The sequence below is a fragment of the Coccinella septempunctata genome, chromosome 1 (assembly GCF_907165205.1).
Source record: "Coccinella septempunctata chromosome 1, icCocSept1.1, whole genome shotgun sequence".
Classification (NCBI taxonomy): domain Eukaryota; kingdom Metazoa; phylum Arthropoda; class Insecta; order Coleoptera; family Coccinellidae; genus Coccinella; species Coccinella septempunctata.
The window spans coordinates 18,099,511-18,122,459 of record NC_058189.1 but is presented as its reverse complement, the minus strand read 5'-3'; the positions used below and the strand labels follow the sequence as shown (position 1 = coordinate 18,122,459).

Here is a 22,949-nt window from a genome sequence, read left to right as displayed (position 1 = left end):
CTTCTTGCTCTGCAAACCAGACCTCCACAGTTTTTATAACTTCTTCGTTGGAAGAAAATTTACGACCTTTTAAACTTTTTTTCAGTTGAGGAAAGAGATGATAGTCGGATGAAGCCAAATCTGGTGAATAAGGGGGGTGTTCTAGTAATTCAAGCCCTACATCACGAAGTTTTTGCATGGCAATGTGAGATTTGTGTGCAGGGGTATTGTCCTGCAAAAACAAAATATCTTTGGATAGCTTTCCGCGTCTTTTCTCTTTAATTTTTCCCGTAGAGTGGTCAGTAATGTCGAATAGAAATCTCCGGTTATTGTTCTACCCTTATCCAAAAAATCAATCATGATTACTCCATGCGCAATCCCAAAAAACTGAAGCAAGAACTTTTCCAGCAGATTTTTGGACACGAAACTCCTTAGGTCTTGGAGAACCAGAGTGTCGCCACTTTATCGATTGTTGCTTTGTTTCTGGGTTGTACCCAAGTCTCATCCATAGTAACAATTCGATTTAAAAGGTCTACATAGTTTTCAAATCGAGCATAGATCGAACGCGATGCTTCTACCCTTGCACGCTTTTGGTCAATATTCAAATATTTGGGGATCCATTTTGCAGCAATTTTTCTCACGTCCAAATTGACGTTAACTATATGATGAACGCGTTCGTATAAAATATTCAGTGCTTCAGATATCCGTTTTAGCCCAATTCGACGGTCTGATAAAATCATGTCATGCACTGCATCGACATTTTCGGGGACTGACACATAAACTGGCCTTCCCGATCGGTCATCATCTTGGAAGACTGGACCTGGTCGAGAGACCCTCCCAGTCAAAAGCAAGATTTGGCTATTATTAATTTACTACTGAAGGCATTTCTAACGACCAAGATCAGAAGATTTTTGACGAAGAGATGATATTCCTCCCAGTGCAATTGAAGGACAAGTTATGTACCTATAATTATTTTTTTTTTTCATTCATCATCAAGTCTTCGAATAAGTATTGATGAAAGCTTTATCATTAATTTTTTTTCTCGTTTTCTGCTTTGTTTCAGATATAATTTCGAGATGAAGAGAGGATAAAGAAATTTTATTGTTGATGGAAAATAAGCCATGCTGTATTAAAAGCTTATTCTGTAAACATATTTGTCATCACTACACTACTCACGGGGCGACAGGGTTTTTTTACTGAGGTTTTTCCCTAAGCTCTTTTATCATACTCCAAATTGTATGGTACACCGTTACACTAACCTTTGCTAAAACTCATACACATGCTATCTGCTTACTTCTTAACCCTTTTAAATACAGGTATTTGATGATGGCTCGATACTTCAATTGGTCGATTGTCAGAATTTCGGTGGACATCTCCTTTCTTTTAATTTATTGCGTAACTCTGGTTTACTTTTTTTACCTCAAACTTCAAACTGACCTTTCTAATGAGTTATTGTTCGTTGCTATGGTAACGCAATATTTTTTTTTATGCATGGAACTGTCTAGGCTAACTAGATATCAATAATTCCTCGTAATTGTAATTGCTTCTGCAAATATCGTTCTCTGACTATAAAACCTATACGATGCCCCCTGCAGGTTCCGAATATCCTCAAATCTTTGAAATAGAGGTGGCACCCGAGGTTTCTATTTTCGGAGGAGATTAGGGAAGGCAATACAAGGTGCAAAACGGGCATGAATACCATACAGTCTCTTCTTTGATTTTTCTAAAATATAAAGTAGCCTACTGTGCTCTCTGACAAGCGGTTGTCATCAACTTCGATGATTATGTGTGAACATCAAAATGTCATTCAGATTATTATTCTGATTGGGATTAGTGGAATATACTAAAATTCCAACATGTCTAATCAAAGAGAATCTGTTTTTGAAACTCAAGCTGTCCCGGGAGTAAGAGATACCGATGATCTTGAGGATTTCGGTTTTAAGAGGCATGATACAGTGATCCTTCATCATACTGGTCAAGTTGTACGATGGAATCGTATGTCATCCATTATAACGAATCTGCCTACGGATTCCTATTGGAATGTAAGTTTAACAATTTTCTACTATCTTCTCGTGAACAGTGTTCTTTTATATATTCGAAAGTTCTTCTTATTTTAGAATAATATGCTTAGTTTGTCGGTGGTTCAGAATAATTCTTACAGATTTCAACTTGATAGGAAAAGGCTAACATGGATCAGAAATAACTATATTCGTCAATGTTCTCATGCCACCGTAGTAAGAAGTTTTGTGCAAACCGCAATGAAATATGTTGCGACCGAAGATAAAACATGAGCATTGCAACACCCACTTAATTATGTTGAATTATTGTTGGTTCAGAATCCTTCCTAAATGGCAATATCTCGTACGAGCTGAATTGTGGAAGAAGCTGCTGCAAGCACATACAATGATAAGCCAAAGCTTCTCACTGATACGTCTAATAAAAACAGTGTTTTCAAAGAACTTATTTATATATTATAGGTACATCAGTAAGCCGGCAGTAGTGATCTCCACGAGACGTCTCACCTAGCCCATAAAATATGTTATATATAAGATTAGATTCTAGATTATAGATTAGCAGTTTGGTGGGTTTATGAAGATCTCCTTAGAACAAAAACCTAAGTCCTTTACTCCTTTTCTTAAGCCGGCCAAAGACACAGAGAGAAGACAGTGTGCATCATGCAAAATGCAGAGAATGGCATTCATCAACTTTCGCACTTATTGCCATACACACGAGAGAAGAACGAGAGAATAATTTGACTTTTGTAAGATTTGAAGAAACATGGCCGTTTTGTTCTGATTCTCTTACCGCTCGTCGTTTATTTAGATCGTTCTAGTCGTTTATTATTGAAGTTTTTTGTGTACCTACTTTCTAGTGGAAACTTCAAAATCAAAGAAAAATATCTTTGCTCAAAATGTCGTATGGAAACTATTGTATGGTGAGGAACTGTGGAAACTATAGTACAAAACATTCTGCGAATATAAGTTTTATGAATTCACCATAAAAATGGAACCGTACAGCCATTATAGAATCTTTGAGGTTGTATCTCTCATATACTGAGCAGAAAAAGAAATTTGTTCTCTGATGTTCGATGAAATTAGTCTATGTGAAGAGTTGCACTTTAACGATATTCACGTTGTCTATAAGCATTGAGTATTAAATCCACTTGGGTGGTGGGGTTTAATACTCAATGCTGTAAGTAAGAGGTGGACAAGCTGAGGATGGTATGAAAGAGTAAGTCCAAAACTTCAAGTGAAAAAGCAGTACAGAGTACTTGAGAAACCAACAGGTCGAATTTGGGAATAATTTTTAACTTTGAATCTGATTTTCTCAAGACCAAATAAAATGCACTTGTACTCCAAGGATTATAAACACCGTTTTGTGAAAAATAAACCCTCTTCTATATTTTTGATTTGGATTGCTGAAGTTGGGGAAAATGCCTCGCAAAATTGTTGATTCATTAATTAAATGCCTTCCCGCTTCGCACAATCAGACATGCAACAATTCAGACACTACAATTTTATTCATTAGAATAGATACAGGTATTTCAATTTATCACTGAATTTTATCATTTATAGCTGGATATCTGTATTATTAGGTTGATATGTAATTTATGTTATTAGTGAAGATATTCGCATTTCGGAGTTGACTTGTTATTCTTATATGTCTTTACTGACATACAGGTTACACCTATGTGAGTTTTTTTGAATTGTGGTTCTGAAAATTCTCGTTGACTTCCCCTATTTTATTTTTCTTCACAGAATCTAAAGTTTTCAAACCAGGATAAAATACTTCTTTATTTCAAAAATGTTTACGAGACTAGACATTAGCGGACAGGCTATTTTTACCTGAAATTATGTTTGAAATTAGTATGGGAGGCCGACTTTGGAAGTAAAAACTAAAACCAATAAAAATATATTTTTCAACATGTTACTTATTTTCATTTTTCTTTTTCAGTCCCTGATTCTCATATCGACGCTGATAAACTACTTCGTTGGAACAATATGCTTCTTTTTTGCCAGAAATTACCTGCTGAGTTTCATTCCAATCTATGTTGCTTGTGATTTGCTCTACCTTTTCAACGTTATAGTATTGTCCTTACACCGGTACTGGAAAGATTTGAGTAAGAGATCCTACACTGTTCGTGTTTCAACCTCATCCTACGTACTGGATATAGTATCACTTCTTCCACAAGAACTAATAGCAGTGGCTATTTTTGGATCGAGTTCGATCATATCCGTATCCTTGAGGTGGATAACTTTCATCCGCTTGAGATGTTTGATTAGTTTCATGAAGGTAACTACCCTAATATTTCATTCGATTCAAATAAGTAGTAGTACGAGATCCCGCTGCAGAATTACTACGTTCATTACGTTCAGAGACAAACACACATTTTTACATACGTTTATGGATAGGAGAATACACTGATAACACCGCAACCTGTCAAATTGGCCGCAAGTAATTTCAATTAGATTAATGTTAGATATCGATTGAAATTTATTTTGGGAGGATTTTGCATCTCTTCACAAACCTTTTAGGGCTTTCACTCCCAATCTCTGAAACAAAATCAATTAAAAAAGAAATCAACGATTTGCTCCTGCGTAAATTCTTGCACTAATTTGTCAGGAGCAAATTAACTAGAAAAAATTGTTGCCTGACAATGAACTCAAAATAAATAACGTTGAAATTATAATTCTTCGTAACGTTTCGGAGTCTATATCAGACTCCTTCATCAGACGAAAAAATCTACTTTTGAAAATCTTCTGGAATTGTCGCTTTTTGTCTGACATTAATTGTCAAAAGTAGATTTTTTCGTCTGATGAAGGAGTCTGATATAGACTCCGAAACGTTACGAAGAATTATAATTTCAACGTTATTTATTTTGAGTTCATTGTCAGGCAACAATTTTTTCTAGTTAATTTGCTCCTGACAAATTAGTGCAAGAATTTACGCAGGAGCAAATCGTTGATTTCTTTTTTAATTGATTTTGTTTCAGAGATTGGGAGTGAAAGCCCTAAAAGGTTTGTGAAGAGATTAATGTTAATCAATATTCCAAGAGAAATTTCGTTCACTCCGGTTTGAAATAAAATATCATCCACATCATAGCAGCATGTAAAGAATACTAAAATTCATAGCTGCCGTTGCACACTCGGCCGCAACTACCTCGCAGCCAGGTGTAAGCAGGTAACATTTCGATGTATTTCTACGTTCATGGCGTACACGGATGTTTTCGATATCAAATTAAAGTTTTTTTTTCGAATATGATGATATATGGCTGCCTGTGAAAAAATAGCGGCAAGTTAGGTCTGCCATCTGTTAAAATAGCGAGATATCTGAAATAAAGTGAAGGAGATGGCGCGCAACGCCACTTGTTAGATGAGGATGGTGGATGCCAGCCGTGTGAGTATTTAAGCCATTGCGCATGCGTCGATAGATAAGTCCAAGTCCGATTCCTCGCTGCTTTCACAATCGCAGTTGTCACTATCGTCGTCGCAATCAGAGCTTTTTCATCATCTGAAAATGTGTTAGCTCAATTACATAATACATTTTCTACTTGTATCGGAGTTGAACTTCCCAGAAAACATGTTGGTTTCAGGGCACCATCCAGAAGAAGCCAACCATTCATTCTCCGCACTAAACTTTAAACAGTGGTACTTAGTAGCAATGAGCAATATCGAATTGACGAAAATCGTCCGTAGCACCTTTTGTTTTAATGACTTCCAAAGCGATAAAATGTGGGTTGAAACAAACCCTTTGATTTTTTTAATGAATTTTTCATCTTTCTCTTTTGCCGCATACATCTTGTTGAACATGATAAATCGTCCAGTGTCTTTGGAATGAACTTTGGTGAGACTTATCGTCTTTTTTAAAAATTCTTCTTATGTATCGATATTTGGACCTTATTCTTATTAGAATCTATTATATGCATTGCGCCCGAACACTCAATATTCGTATAGTGCCCGACGAAGGGTTAATACGTAAATAATATCAACAGCGTTGTGTACAACGAGATCCAATACGTGGTTATAATATAAGAATAATTCAGATGCACTGTTGAGAACCCCAAGATTCCTTTCAAACCACGGGTTTTTACCGGAAAATAACCGAATGAAAAATTATTCATAGGGTTTTATCCGTACGATGGGCACATTAAGCTCTCGAATCTCGTGGCGATAAGCGCCGCCGAAAGTGCAATCTGGTTGTTTTCCAGTGCGAAACTAAACCGGATCATGTGTGAAAGATCCCATAATATCAGTAGATATAATTCGGAACATCGGGTAAGAACCCGATGGTGCGAAATGAGTCTAACTCTCTCTTACTTTATTTCGGATATCTCGCTATTTTAACAGATGGCAGACCTAACTTGCGGGCATTTTTTCACAGGCAGCCATACATCATCCTATTCGAAAAAAATTAGCTTTAATTTGATATCAAAAACATCCGTGTACGTCATGAACGTAGAAATACCTCGAAATGTTACCTGCTCACACCTGGCTGCGAGGTAGTTGCAGCCGAGTGTGCAACGGCAGCTATGGATTTTAGTATTCTTTACATGCATTGTTATGATGTGGATGAAATTTTTCTAATATTGATTAACATTAATTTAATTAAAATAACTTGCGGCTACTTTTGACAGGCTGCGGTGTTATCAGTGTATTCTCCTATCCATAAACGTATGTGAAAATGTGTGTTTGTCTCTGTACGTAATGAACGTAGTAATTCTGCATTGGGATCTTAGACTATAGGTAAAGGGTTTGAGGAAAATGGTAGTGCGAAAATGTAATGGTTTATAAAGGATGTGCAAACTTTGACAGTTTTGAAGGGAAAGTCTTCTTTTTCTGTAGTAGATCGACAAAAACTGATGATGATGAAACTAATTGATGAAAACGCTATACCTATTTGTCACCCTACATAATTACCGGGTGTTTTTCAAAAATGTGTATTTTTAAAATATTGCCGTAACTTTTCTTCTGCTGAGAATTATTCAATTCCGTGAGAACATTCCCTTTATGTAGAATTTGACGACTATAATGAAATTTTTGGCAAACAGATATTTTCTCAGATATTGCTATATCACTAGATCCCATATATAGTACCTAGATGTCCAAGCAGGAACTTTGCATACATATTTCTGACACTGTTATTCAGAAATTTAGTGATGTCCTCACTTTATAGCTAAATTTGTATTATGTATTCTGAAAAACAAATTCTCCGTGCCGTACTCACAATAATTAATTTTAATCAGTGATATTAAAATGACCATACTGTAGTGAATTTTCACTTTATTTGAAATACTAAATCATTTAGGCCACAAGTATCATAATGAACAAATCTGAAGAGAGAGAAACATAATACAAAGTGATTCTCCACGAACTTTGCAACTTCCGATAATACCAGAAATAGCCTACTAATTTCTTATTTCAAATAGCACAGCAAGATTATTTTTTAATCGTTAGACAGCTGATTCGATAGCAATTTTAACAGTAGATATGCAATGCCTTGGCTGAAGTCTCACCGATTTGGGTAATCAGCATTAATATAAAAAATAGTGAAAACAAGAGGTAATTTTTTTCTGTTAGAGATTTTTTTTTCAAGAAAATTTTCACCATCTGCTATTTTGTCAGCACTTTTTGATGTTTGGGTGTTCACCTGAATAACCTTATACCTAAATGTGAAATCTATAATGATCGAATACACCCTATTTCATTTCAATCGAGTTTTTTGAATCGGGACTAGTAAATGAACTCAAGTATCGTTTGCACTTAGCTTTCGCCATTTTTTCCACAAGCCATTTAGAATGATGATTTCCCCCAACTTTTCCTATTCATCCGATTGGAAAAAGTACAGGTGTTCTAGAATAAATTAATAATATATAAAATATATTGAACGATTTTTATTAGTGGGAAAGCAGCAATCTTCAATTGAATTGTGAATTTTTTTTTGTTGCTCGAGCTTTCGAGATTATTTATTTTTCATCTCTTCATCAGGAGAACTACAATACAATAACACGTTAGTAAAAAGGACATAAATGAATATTATAAAAAGCTAACGAAATTGAGAATATATCAATTTGAGATGGAATAGTGTATAAATGTATGGAAGATTTTCAATTTTGACTCAGAATGTCAGTTGACAATATATCACTTCACAATATAGATACCTACTGTAATTAGAGATTTTTTTTCAATATTGGCATTTTTTGAGTGGTTTGAATCCATAAGAAAACCACCACCTATATCTCTTCTTGAGTTCATACTATTTGAATTTTGTGAAATTCTAACCATTTCAAGAAAGTTTCTCTTCGCTGGATTTCTTTCAGAATCTTATATTTCTACATTATCAAAATTTGGTTCATGTTGTTCCTCTAGAGAATGAACAGCAGAGCACATGTATTCTTGTTAGTCCTGATATTACTTTTATATAGAGCAATCCTTTGTTTTAAATTTGTGGTATCACAATTTAAACAATTAATTTTGTATGAACCGTTAGATCTATTATTGTTCTCAAGTTTATCTTTCAATTTTGTTCATATTTTCCTCAGAGGTTTGACATTTTTAATCGCAATTTTGAATTTTTCTCCAGGTACCAATGTTGTTCATGGAAAGGTAAAACTAGATAATTACGTTCTTTTTCAACCAATTCTTGTTGTATATGTAGATCTTCTATGTTATTGGGTATATTGAAAAAAATTTTGTTTAAACATTTTTCAGTATACCCATTTTTTAGTGATAGTTCTTCTAAGATTTTTAAATTTTTCAATTACTAAAAAATGGGTATCCTGAAAAATGGTTAAACAAAATTTTGTTCAACCATTTTCATGGAAAGGTAGACCTAGATAATTACGTTCTTCTTCAACCAATTCTTGCTGTATATGTAAGTCTTCTAGATTATAAAAGAATTTTGTTTAATCATTTTTTAGGATACCCATTTTTTAGTAATAGTTCTTCTAAGATTTTTAAATTTTAATTTTAATTACTAAAAGAATGGGTATCCTAAAAAATGGTTAAACAAAATTCTTTTCAATATACCCAATAACTTAGAAGCTTTACAAATACAACAAGAATTGGTTGAAGAAGAACGTAATTATCTAGTTTTACTTTTCCATGAACAACATTGGTACCTGGAGAAAAATTCAAAATTGCGATTAAAAATGTCAAACCTCTGAGGAAAATATATACAAAATTGAAAGATAAACTTGAGAACAATTATAGATCTAACGTTATATACATTTTTAAATTGTGATCAATATTATATCGGCCAAACTACAAGAAAATTAAAACGAAGGATTGCTCTACATAAAAGTAATATCAGAACTAACACGAATACATGTGCTCTTGCTGTTTATGCTCTAGAAGAACCACATGAACCAAATTTTGATAATGTAAAAATATTAGATTCCGAAATTAATCCAACGAAGAGAAACTTTCTTGAAATGGTTAGAATTTCACAAAATTCAAATAGTATGAACTCAAGAAGAGATATAGGTGGTGGTTTTCTTATGGATTCAAACCACTCAAAAAATGCCAATATTGAAAAAAAATCTCTAATTACAGTAGGTATCTATATTGTGAAGTGATATATTGTCATCTGACATTCTGAGTCAAAATTGAAAATATAAAAACTGTTGATGATCTTCCATACATTTATACACTATTCCATCTCAAATTGATATATTCTCAATTTCGTAAGCCCCTTATAATATTCATTTATGCCCTTTTTACAAACGTGTTATTGTATTGTAGTTCCCCTGATGAAAACATAAAAAATAAATAATCTCGAAATCTCGAGCAAGAAAAAAGAGTTCATAATTTAATTGAAGATTGCTGCTATCCCACTAATAAAAATCGTTATAATTCACATATCAGCAACGAATTACAAATCATGAAATATATTGATATATTATTATCTATGCACCACACTCTCAAAGGAATCGAATTAATCAGTTTTTTCATGATGAAACATCATTCCGTAAAAATACTAATATTCAAGGCAGAAGTTCCACATTATTTGAGAGAAACCGCGAGTTCTCTACTGATCGCGGTACGATGAATTTTTATACTGAGTGTTTTAAATACTGAGTGTGACAAACTTTCAAGGAAATATGCTTATTTCATGACTATCTCAAAATAGTATAATTGAATACGAATCAATTGCATCTATGAGAAGTAAATATTTACGAATTCTCGTGATTTGGCATTTTTTAAATTCGAATTATGTCCAGTCGTAAGGAAATTAACGAAATTGGAGCACTTGATAGAAAGGTAGTGGTAAGTAAGTAGAAAAGTGAAGAACCACGCGTTAACCATGATTCTCAAATCAAAAAATAGCCCTTTTTTTTAATAAACTATTAGTCAACACAGCTTCGTTTCGGATTTACGTGTTAAAGAATAACAGAAAAATTAAAACGGGAAAGAAAAATTAATTGTTCAAGCTTATTAGCTTGAATTTGAAATTATTATTTCAAATAGGTTTTGATACAACAGTCGTGTTCACAAAAATTGCTCGAAATCAGCTCGTCCTATTTTGGAGTTAACAGAAATAACATCAATAACTGAGAAATGCATTATTTCCTTTAGTCACGGTCAACTAATAACCAAAGGGCGGATTGTCTTACTGCTGGAACAATAGGGCTGTGCATCAAAAGGGTTTTTTTTTCGAACAAAGTGCTTTAAGGACAAGATGTAGGCATCTTGAATTTTTTTTTAATTTATAAATTGAAACGAATCGAAACTTAGCCTTTAAAGTTAAGCTAATCATTATTTATGCGATTTTGAATGTATGGTTAACGTACGGCGGTTGACTTTCGGGGCACCCTGTAAATAATTTCAACTGAGAACGCTTACCATTTCCGGTACCTACAATCGGAAGTGAAAAATCGTTACAAATATTTAAAAGATTGGCAGCTATTAGGTACCACCTTCCTGCATTCAAAATGTCAAAAAGCCTGAGAGACTATTTTCCCACTAACTAATGGACACTCCCACTGGGACACCTGGTAGGTATGAGTTGAACGAGAAAATTTAATCGTCAATTTTCATTTACTCATCGGAAATGTTTCTTTCGGCTCAAGCCAGAATTTGGTCAACCTTCAATTGCTTCGAGATTTACAAAATGAGCCGTTTTTCTGGTCTGCATAATACAGAATTTTTTCAGGAAAATTCATTTCTCCATTTTGGTTTTTTAGAGTTTCCTTGAGCATTCCCTTTTATTCAGTATTCGCCAGCAATCAGCTAGCATTCACTTTTTCCGAGATAACAATGAAAATGCTGGTCTTTCCGTGCTGCACATAAGTTGGCCCGGAAACAAGGAGCTAACCTCCCTTCCGCACACTCTTCGTGGTACCTAGCTGATCGAGAAGACACAAGGCACTTCACTTAAAATTGCTCAATATCACTTAAGTTCACTCAATATAGATGTGATGAATGGTGCGATAATTTCGGCGATATATCAGAAGATTTTATTGGGTTATTTACTAGAAAAATTTCGGAGCGTCCGACGCTGACTTTATTGTTCTCGTGATTGACATACGAGGAGTTTCGTCTCCTGCCTGTAAAAATGTCGCTCTCATCTAGGTTAAAGACGCCTAATAAACCGGAGTCAGGCAATCCAATTCTCGCTCGGTCATGCTGCCCGCCCTGAAGTGTCCCTTCAGTAAGATGAACCAAAAGGAGTGAACAGACTAAGGAAGCCAGAAGTAATCTATTGAGTTGGAAGAGGACAAAATTTGACGAATGGTCGATATTGCCCCAGAAGCAGTAGCAACATCAGCTACTGGAGCGGTGGAATCAGTTCCTGGAAAAACATATGATATGCGGCCGATAGACTAATTCAGGAGAGGAAGATTATCATCTAGAATGATGACAACAGTGCCTGGAAGGATAGGAGTAGGATGCAACCAGGTTGTTACTCCTGACGCCAACGCTTCCAGAAGTCCTGCTAATCGTTGGACTAGTTGACAATGAGACGGTTTACAGATAAGGAACTGACATCTTTATCAGGAGGAGCGGCGAGGGAGTGGAAAACCAGGAAATGCCCTAGTGTGAGGGCCTCAAAGTCAGAAGGGTCAGACGATGGGAGATAGAGAGGAAGAGAGTTGACTGCAGACGATGAGAAACTCTTCGGGAGTTTTTGCTCGCCGATAACGCGAGTAAGATGATGCTTAGCAGATTTGACAGCGGCTTCCCAAAGGCCGCTAAAATGAGGACTGAAAAGGGGAATGAACCGCCAGTCAGTTCCGGAACATGAGGCTGCATGTTGTTTGCTGATGTTGTGGAGTAGAGAATAAGCGCCCAAGGTTACGAAGGAAGTTATGTGCACCGACGAAGCTGGTCCTGTCATCCAAAAAGATTACGGAAGGATGACCTCGGCCTGCAACGAAGCGACGATAAGCTGTAATGAAAGCTGGGGTGAACAGCTCAGACTCCAATTCTAGTTGAACCGCTTTGGTAGTGTAGCAGATGAAGAGAACTAGATATACCTTGGTGCTAACGGCTCCGAGTAATCGTGCACTTGTCATATAATATGGACAGGCGTAGTCAACGCCAGTGTTGAGAAAAGCCATAGCATAGGATAGCCGCTCAAGCGGAAGATTGCCCATTGGCTGTATCAGAGGACATGGTTTGCAGAGGAAGTATTGGTTGCATCAAGATTGTTACATATTACATTCATTGTTGTGTGAGAACTCGACAAGAGCGGACGTGTTGTAAAAGAGAAAGTGGAAGAGAAAGTCGAAGTGAAAGTGTACACTAGCGAAGCTACGGAATTTTTGATTCCGTCTATGAAACTTCCGAAGTTTTTTGTAAGTTCTATAAGTGTATGTGTTATAGAGCGGAAATTCGTTCAAATTCAGTGTATTCAGTGTCTGAGTCCAGATCATCTCGAAGATCGTTGGTTCCACGGATATCACTGGTGAGTCGATTTATTTTTCTGATAGTATAGAAAATATATAACTTAGCCACATAGCTTAATAGTAACATAGTAGTGAGTATTTCCAATATTCATTATTATTCAGAAATACCTCATATAGTTCAATACGGACAAAAAGCCATGCGATTTTCAACAAATGCCAACAAATGTCTTCCATCTTTGATCGTCCCCACGGATCCACGACAGTCTGTTTGGTGCAGCTTCAAAGCGTCTGGCAAGAGTTTTGGCCCATGGAAAATGTCTGTCACTTATAATATAACTTCAGAATAATATTCTTTGAAATATATATAAAAATCAGCCATGAGAAAATAAGTTAAGAAACACTTATTTTCAGTTACCTTTGCCACCTGGTCTCTGCTCAGGTGTCACTAGGCAAGCTTCACAAGTTCGCAGGTATTCAAAGCACATGAGACTCTACTGAGATCCTAAATTTCATCTGTGTGAAAATAAGTTATGTCTGGTCGCTCTGGGATCTTGGACTAGATTCACATAAAGAGCCGCCAGCCAACGAGGGTTTTGATAACAGGAATGAAAGGCTTGATAGGCCAGAGTGTAATTGACCGTATTCATTTCGAAACGGAGATGACAGAAGCTGCCTCACCGAAAAGAGCAGACGTTAAAACGTGAAACATCTCAACGGGCGCCAGGAAATTGTTCTGATGCCCTAGGACATCCAATGAAGCTATGAATCCGGGCCATTCCCCGATTTTGCCATGAAAGCAGGGCAGCTCAACTCGAGGAATAGGTAGATCAACCGATGAAGGGGAAGTTGCCGCAGCAGAAGGAGATGCAGTCAGATGACTATGGGCGGCACGTATAGGCAAGCAAATCTCGAAAAATATCACGAATTTTGAGGGGGATTTCAGCTTCTCTGAACGACTTCTCCACCTTGACCAACTCGGCCAGGCACATGTTGGCTACATAGACTTAAGTGGTCAAACCTTTAATTAATTTGAGGAGTGTAGATGCCGCGGAGAATGCATTCTCCGCTACGCTACGCTGCGTCACCTCACTAACCTGCGTTTCTATTTGCGCCTGGCCTAAGAACTCTTTACTTCTCTTCATATTCGCCAAAATAAATTTCGCTTTATCAGTTTGTAGCCTTCAGTATGTGACTTATATCGACCGCATAAAAAGGATTCAAATGAGATTCTTGTAGCTTAGAAGCTGCAAATACAGTGTACAGTTTGAATTACAAAACTAGTGTAACAAATATATTTCAATATTCCTCCGAGAAGTCTCAGGCACTCGGATATATTCCAACCCAGGTTTTGAATCACCAGATGCACTCAAAATTCTCCACTTCTTAGAATCATCAAGTTGTGTAATGAATTTCGTAATAGACTGAATTTCTTTTCAGTTAACATTCAGAGTTTGTCCAACAGATTGTTGTCATTGCAATAGTCAAATTTTTTTGTCAGTTTTCTTCTGTATCGATGATATTTTATTTTCTTTTGCTTTGCACATATAAATATGATGCATATTCTGCATTATATTTCACTTTTATATTTGAGATTTTCTTGTCGCAATTTCCATCATAAATGTGTATACTGATTGTGGACATTGATAAGTCTGTTCTATTCGCGTGTCGAAATAAATAAATAAATGAATAAATTAATATTATAACTAAACATCGAACTTATATGTTTGTATAATTTTTTTACAGTCGTTCTCCCAAGTTCTGAACAACCGGTGGACTACATTCGTCATTGCCTTCTTCACAATTATGTGTGTTATACAACACCTGTCCACCTGCTTGATATACGAAGCCAGTTGTCATCACTTGAGATGTATTGATCCAAGATCACTAGTGAACAGCAGGCAAAGAGGGGCTATATCTTCGCTTACATCCAACATTTCATTTGACATCGAAGAACCGGATTCGATCTCGAAAGATTTCTTTAATTCAACCACTTTCATGAATAAAACATTAATTTCGAGCCAGAAGCAGGAGGTGCATTGGTACGATGGAAGGTGGTCAGGAAAGATAATAAGTAGATATCCGTATTATAAAAGTGCAGGAACTTTGGATTGGTATATACTGAGTACTTATGCGATTCTGGAATTAATTCTGAGTATGGGATCTGGTAATGTAGAACCAGAAAATGCTATGGAAATGGTGGGAATGACTTTGGTTATGGTAGTTGGATATATCTTCTTTTCCATATGGTTTATATCATTCTCCTTCCATATGTTGACTATAGTGAGGAGGAATAGAGCAGATTATCTATTCAAGGTAAGTTCATTAACGATCTGTCGTCTGCATTTATTCCGCTGCCGACATGCAAGCTGCATGGGCAATCTAGGAATAAATAATCATAACAGAAGGAGTAAGTGACTAAACCAGATATAAAATCTTCAAAGATTCAATAAGCTCTAAATGTTTCGAGCTGCAATGAGCTCATCTTCAGGAGCAAAAATTAAAGAAGTTAAGTTGAAAAAACAGTCAAACTTAGCACACAGTATCTCGAGTTTTGGTCCCCAATTTAAAAAACAATGAATAATTAAAAAAATTGTTTCGGTAGAAACCCGACGGTTAAAACCCCCGATGTGAAAGTAGTCTCAGTCTGCTATGACAATACTAAGGGCTTCTTTAACTAATGATATAATCACAGATTAGACGTAACTGCCGATTAATGTTGATTACGCATCTTTACTTCAGATTGGAGTTCCTCAGGGGTCAATTTTGGGCCCCATATTGTTTATAGTCTTCATGAATGACCTAGAAATGACTGCAGATAATCTCTGTATATTTTTGATAACATTGCTTTTGCTGATGACACCACCTTTTTCCTCAAAGCGTTAAATTTGAAATTTCTACAGCAGTTGAAGGAAAAAGTTTTGATAGAAGCTAGAGATTGGTTCAGATTCAATTCCCTTTCAATAAATGAGAGTAAAACACAACAACTAATTTCAAAAATTAATAAAGAAAATACAATCAAATTATTGGGAGTAACCTTGGCTCTGTCATGGGAACCACATATAGAAACCATGAAGAAAAAACTAGCAACGGCCATTCATACAATAACAACTGTGAGCAAAGTATCAACTACAGAGGCAGCATTAACAACTTATTTCGCCAACTTTCATTCAGTTGCTTCCTATGGAATTCTTCTGTGGGGGACATCTGTACATGTGCAGGATCTGCTGATTTACCAAAAGAGAGCTATTCGAAAAATCCTTAACCTCAAGCAAACTGATAGCTGTAGAGAGGCTTTTGGAAAATTGAGAGTACTTACCATTTCAGCCATTTATGTATTGTAGTGTGCCACGTATATTCACAACAACTTGAATAAATTTCCAACCAATAGTACTTATCATTCTATCAACACTAGGAATAGGGCAAACTTGTCCATTCCATATCATAGCCGTAAATTTTCCCAGCAAGGAGTTGACTTTTGGGGTCCGAAAATTTTCAATAAGCTACCAGACAGATTTAGGGTTTTATCAGAGAAGAAGTTTAAGGAGTCTTTCAAAGAATTTTTACACTTAAATACATTTTACTCACTGGATGAGTTCATGAGCATGAATATAATACTGTAATTCCTTTGTTTTGACTAAGCATGTAACTTTCATTGATGCTGTAAATACAGGGTGTCCCGTAAAGACCACGTCAAACGAAAACGAAAAGTAGATTAGAATGTGCTCTATCTGATGTGAAAAAATTGTTCGTATGAAAGTCTCACAGTTTTCGAGATATTTGATGTTTTATGAAAATGTTGAATTTTTTCGCTTAAAATGCTTTCTCTCTTGTGGAAGCTACCATTTAATACTTTTCGTATCAGTTTTTTTTTCCGTAAATTTTGCTGAAGGATTACTTCAATTCATGCAATGAAAAATAACACAAAATATTATACAGGGATTCTGAAAAAAAAATTGAAATTCATGTTCTGAAGAAAGTGTTTTTTTGTGCTGAATTCTATCTGACGTGATATAAAAAAAAGACACTAGATCTTTTCTGCACATTACGTTGAAAAGTTGCCTATTTTGTGAGGACTCCGAAAAGGTAAAATATAGGTGATAACCTTCTTCACGAAGGAAGATATTTGAATGTTTATCGAAAATGGAACAGATTTGTGAAAAACTGATTTTGTCACCCTTTCTACAAATTCTTTCATTTTGCAGATTCTGATGTATCATATATTGAATAATTCTATTGAAAAATGTCAGTTAGTCCTTAAATTAATCATAAAATGAAATTATTCATTAATTGCAATGATATAATGTAATAACGCACAGGACCTTCAACATCAACAAATCTATTGTGAAGAAACCGTATACAAATATCAATAATAAAAATTCAGGATTATTATTAGAGCAAATGCTCAAAATAACCACCCCCTTCACTAATACTGAAAATACGAATGCAGTCCCTAACTTGTGCTTCATCTTTTATGGGATTCGAATAAATTTAATTTTTTTAAAAACTCCAGTAAAAAAACTCCAGAGGATTTAAGTCTGGTGAACGGGGAGGATATGTTTGGTGTAAATATTCCCTAACATGACGAGTGTAGTGTGCTGGGCACCCGTCGTGTTGAAACCATAGATCGCATTTCCAGTGGTATATCTCCTAAGAGTAAGGGTACACTGTTCCTTAGAAAATTCAAATAGTTGGTGCTGTTTAATGATTGCAGCAATTCTGTCGGACCGAATATTTTTTCATCGTATATTCCATTTTTTTTTTTTTGGTGTAGCAGGGGGAAAATCTGCAAACAGACGAACACGCCCTCTCCTGAGGGGGAACAGTGTGGGGATTCTCACTCTCTGAGCTCGAGACCCACTAAAAACCCTTAACTGCTTCTTCATAGGTTCCGGGCATTTTGCCTATTAACCAGTTGACTCTTATGGTTTCTGGACTCTCACACGATCATAGTCGTGTTGATATTTGTATGCTGCCTATAGCTTTTATAGGTTAAGCTCTTCTTTGGTTACATTTAAATACTTAACTGATCTCTGGGTCGTCGGTGGTAGGTTCTTGACCTTCTAGCTTCTTCCGTTGGATCGTAGTCGACTAATCTTCGTAGTTCCTCATTTGTATGTTGTTCGAATATCCTTTCCGCCTTTCTCTTCATAAATTCTGTAACTGGTTCCCATTCCAAATCCTTGAAGATTTGTTTGTTCCTAACAAACCAGGGTACGTTCATCGCCATTCTAAGGAGTTTATTCTCAGTGGCCTGTATTTTCTTGATGTGGGTCTTGGCTGCGAAGCCCCATGCCGCCGATCCATATGTGAGTTGTGGTCGCGCAATTGTTTTAATCATCGTCAACTTGATGTTCTTATTCATATGACTTCTTCTGAGTCTGAGTGGATAAAGTTTACTCATTGCGGCCTTTGTTTTATCAACTGCACATTTGATGTGGTTTTTCCATGTAAGTCCTCTGTCAAGCGTCACTCCTAGGTATGTTGCTTCATTTTTCCATTCAACCTCTTCTCCATCAACTTCAAGGTTTTCTTCCATCCTCAATCTTCTCTTTTGCAGTAATATTGCTTGAGTCTTTCTTCCATTGATTTGTATTTTCCATTTGATGCACCATTTGAGTAATTCATCTATGGCTTCCTGCAGTGTCCGGTGTATGATCTCTGGGCGTCGATGTCTGAACGCTATTCCTGTGTCATCTGCGTACAAGGTGAGCATATTTCTAGCATTCTTCGGGATATCATAGACGTATATTACGTAAAGCAGAGGTACAAGTACCGATCCTTGAGGCACTCCCGCTTCCAATTGTCTGGTTTGAGAGGTTGCTCCATCTATTTTCACATAAAAGTTTCTATTCCTCAGATAGTTCCTTATAATCTTGCATAGCTTGGTCGAATATCCTGCTTTTTTCATCTTGTAGATTAGGCCTTCGTGCCATACTCTATCAAAAGCTCTCTCGATATCCATCAGAACCAATCCTGTGGCCTGTTTGGTCTGCATTCCTTCGGTGACTATTCTATGAGCCGTAGTAATTGGAGTTCAGTCGAATGTTCTCGTCGAAATCCAAATTGTTCGGGTGGAATTATCTTCAACATTTCTGTTTCCTCATTCAGCCTTTTAGCGATAACCCTCTCGACGATTTTTCCTAGTGCTGATAGTAGGCTGATTGGTCTATAATTTTGAGGAAATTTCCGTTCCTTTCCAGGCTTGTTGAAAACTATCATTTCTGCAGTTTTCCATCTCTTTGGGTAGTATTCGGTCCTCATCATTCCGTTTGTTATATTCGTCAAGGCTGCTATTCCTTTTCTAGGCAATTTCTTCAACATATAATTCGTTATCCTATCTTCTCCCGGCGCTTTCCTGTTTTTCAATTTCATTATGATCTCTTTGATTTCTATTGGTGAAGCCGGTTTTGGAATGATTTCGGTTTCCGGTGGTTCCATCATCATTTTTTTTTTTTTTTTTTTTTTTTTTTTTGTCTTGAAAAATTTTATTTCCAATTTCTTTGAGTAGCAAAGTAATTATTAATTAGATTCTAAAATGTCTGACCATTCGGACTGCGATTCCGTAATGGAAGAAGACGCGCCAGAAATCGCTAATGTCGTGTCCGAACACGATATTTTGAGAGAGGAGAACGCAAGTTTGAAAGCGAGGGTGAATGAGTTAGATAGATGCGTATCTAGCTTAGTTGCTGAGATTAAAAATCTCAGGGAGAGGCTCGAGTTGCAGGAGGGAAATAAGGAAAGTTACTCCAAAGCACTCAAGACGAACACTATTTTGAAAAATGTCCAAGAAGTGAACTTACCGGTTCTAAAACAGAAGATGGAGGTGGTCAAAACCCCTCAAACCAAAATTTCCCCACCCGCCAAAAGAGTGAGAAAGGATAGCTCCTCGTCAAATGAAGATACAAACAAGAAAAGAGTCTTGGAAACCCCAGACCAAGAGAAAACCACTCCAGTAGAGAGAAAAGAAAAAATCCCCCCTGTGACCCTGAGAGGTACGTCCGAATGGACTTCAATTTCGAACGCGTTAATGCGAAACGGTATTAAATACCAAAGAGCGACGACAGTAAAGGACGGTATAAGAATCGTCCCACAAAGCGCCGATGATCATAGAAGGATGACGGACTTCCTTCATAAAATAAATAGGGAGTTTTACACTCTTCAACGGGAGGAAGAAAAGAAAATATACGCGGTAGTGAGATACCTACCGCTGGATGCAGATATCCCGACGATCCTTGACGACCTCAAGGATCAAGGGATCGTCGATGCTGAGGTCATAAGGATGACCTCAAATAAAACAAAACAGCCGATGCCCTTATTGCTGGTTAAAACCCAGAATAAGGATATCTTCGAGGTGAAAAGGCTCTACAACATGAACTGTGTTGTTGAACCTAAGAGAAGGACGATTGGGCCCGGACAATGTTACCGCTGTCAGCGATATGGACATGCCCAAAGTAAGTGCACTTTTCCATGGAGGTGCGTGAAATGCTCCGGTAATCACAGCTCCAAGGAGTGTACGCTTACCAGGGAGAACGAGGAGCGAAATGCCTCTTGTGTTCTCTGCGGAGAGCAAGGACATCCAGCCAGCTACAAGGGATGTAGCGAATGGAAATTGGTCACTAAAAAGACCAAGAGATCGCCAAGATCGAACCAGACCAGCTCGAGGCTAACACAAAATACACCGAGGCCATCCCAAAACTCTTCGGAAGTGAAGAAACCCCAGGAAACTGCAACCAAAGTGGTCAAAGACACGGAGAATCCAGAGAAAAAGAAGGAAAAGTCAAAAACCGTCAAAAAAGCCGAAACCAGGAAAGGAATTTCTGGAATCACTGAGGAACTAGATAAGTTCACGAAAAACCTCCTCAGCACGATGATGCACAATCTGGAGAAAGAGATTGAGAAGAAGATGCAGCAAATTATTAAGAATATTTAATGGCTGATACGACGATAAAGAACAATCTCATAATTGTCTCTTGGAACGTCGAAGGATTGAGAGCCCGCAGATCAGAATTCGAAGAACTGATTGAAGAGAAGAGACCGGATGTCATAGCTCTCCAAGAAACAAGACTTAATGCCAACGTTCGGATAGCATTTCCCAATTACGATATCTACAGAAATGATAGACCTAACAGCACAGGTGGCGTTGCTATACTGGCTAGAAAGAATATGGATCACTATTTCGACCAAATATTCAATGGACAAGAAGTAGAAGCAATATCGATTATTGTGAATACTAATCGAGGACAAGTGAAGATTATTTCAACTTATAAATCACCGGATAAGGACATGCTGGAAGAGGATCTAAAAATGCTACTAGAAGGAAGACACCCTAAAATCATAATTGGTGATCTTAACTGCAAATCGCAGGAATGGAATAGTAGAGTGGAAAATACCAACGGGAGAAGACTGAAGATTTATGCTGAAAAACTTGATGCAGTTGTAATAGGACCTGATATACCGACCTACATACCAAGAGTAAATGGACTACCTGATGTACTGGACATTGTCGTAATGAAAGACATCACTGAAGAAATCAGCATTGATACAATAGAAGACGGAACTTCAGACCACAATCCCATAGAATTCATAGTGGGACATGGCCCAAGAAACGAAGAAGAGACACAAACCAAGGATCGCACAGACTGGGAGAAATATAAGAATTTACTTCAGGAGAAAATCACCGAAATTCCCCAAATAAACACCCGGGATGAATTAGATGAAGCAGTTGAAAAATTGGAAAATCAAATAAAAGAAGCCTATGAAGAAAGCACCAAGAGAATAAGGAAACCAATTCCGAAACATTCACACGGAGATACGCCAAGGGATATAAAGGAACTTATAAAAAAGAACAGAAGACTCAGAAAAATCTACAGAACAACAAAAAGAGAAGAAGACAAGAAGAAACTGAATAAGCATAGCCAGATATTGAAAAATGCTTTAACAGAACTGCGTAATAGCAGATGGCACCAGAGATTAAGGGAACTGAATACAATAGATCACTCGGCTTGGAAAATGCAAAAACGCTTACGACGAGAACGGACAGTTATACCTCCACTGCATGGAGCAAACGGAATGGTATATACGAGACTTGAGAAAGCCGAAGCACTGGCCGACTCAATTGAGAGAGAAGCCAGAATAAATTACAGAAATGATGATGACAATGAAGATCTAGAAGAAGAAGTGGAGGCAAACGAAGAACTGATGATGGAACCACCGGAAACCGAAACCATTCCAAAATCGGCTTCACCAACAGAAATCAAAGAGATCATAATGAAATTGAAAAACAGGAAAGCGCCGGGAGAAGATAAGATAACGAATTATATGTTGAAGAAATTGCCTAGAAAAGGAATAGCAGCCTTGACGAATATAACAAACGGAGTGATGAGGACCGAATACTACCCAAAGAGATGGAAAACTGCAGAAATGATAGTTTTCAACAAGCCTGGAAAGGAACGGAAATTTCCTCAAAATTATAGACCAATCAGCCTACTATCAGCACTAGGAAAAATCGTCGAGAGGGTTATCGCTAAAAGGCTGAATGAGGAAACAGAAATGTTGAAGATAATTCCACCTGAACAATTTGGATTTCGACGAGAACATTCGACTGAACTCCAATTACTACGGCTCATAGAATACGTCACCGAAGGAATGCAGACCAAACAGGCCACAGGATTAGTTCTGATGGATATCGAGAGAGCTTTTGATAGAGTATGGCACGAAGGCCTAATCTACAAGATGAAAAAAGCAGGATATTCGACCAAGCTGTGCAAGATTATAAGGAACTATCTGAGGAATAGAAACTTTTATGTGAAAATAGATGGAGCAACCTCTCAAACCAGACAATTAGAAGCGGGAGTGCCTCAAGGATCGGTACTTGGACCTCTGCTTTACGTAATATACGTCTATGATATCCCGAAGAATGCTAGAAATATGCTCACCTTGTACGCAGATGACACAGGAATAGCGTTCAGACATCGACGCCCAGAGATCATACACCGGAGACTGCAGGAAGCCATAGATGAATTACTCAAATGGTGCATCAAATGGAAAATACAAATCAATGGAAGAAAGACTCAAGCAATATTACTGCAAAAGAGAAGATTGGGGATGGAAGAAAACCTTGAAG

At 36.9% G+C, this 22,949-nt stretch overlaps 1 protein-coding gene across 1 annotated transcript in view; it reads left to right on the top strand.

The window, feature by feature from the left end:
- The first annotated feature begins 1,762 nt into the window (after window positions 1-1,762).
- Window positions 1,763-22,949, top strand: part of LOC123322840 — a 160,050-nt gene continuing 138,863 nt past the window's right edge. Inside the window, exons 1-3 of the mRNA XM_044910885.1 lie at window positions 1,763-2,021; window positions 3,934-4,272; window positions 14,570-15,139. Of these exons, the coding sequence (XP_044766820.1) occupies window positions 1,836-2,021; window positions 3,934-4,272; window positions 14,570-15,139 (1,095 nt within the window). The 5' untranslated portion in view covers window positions 1,763-1,835. The remainder of the gene's footprint in view (window positions 2,022-3,933; window positions 4,273-14,569; window positions 15,140-22,949) is intronic.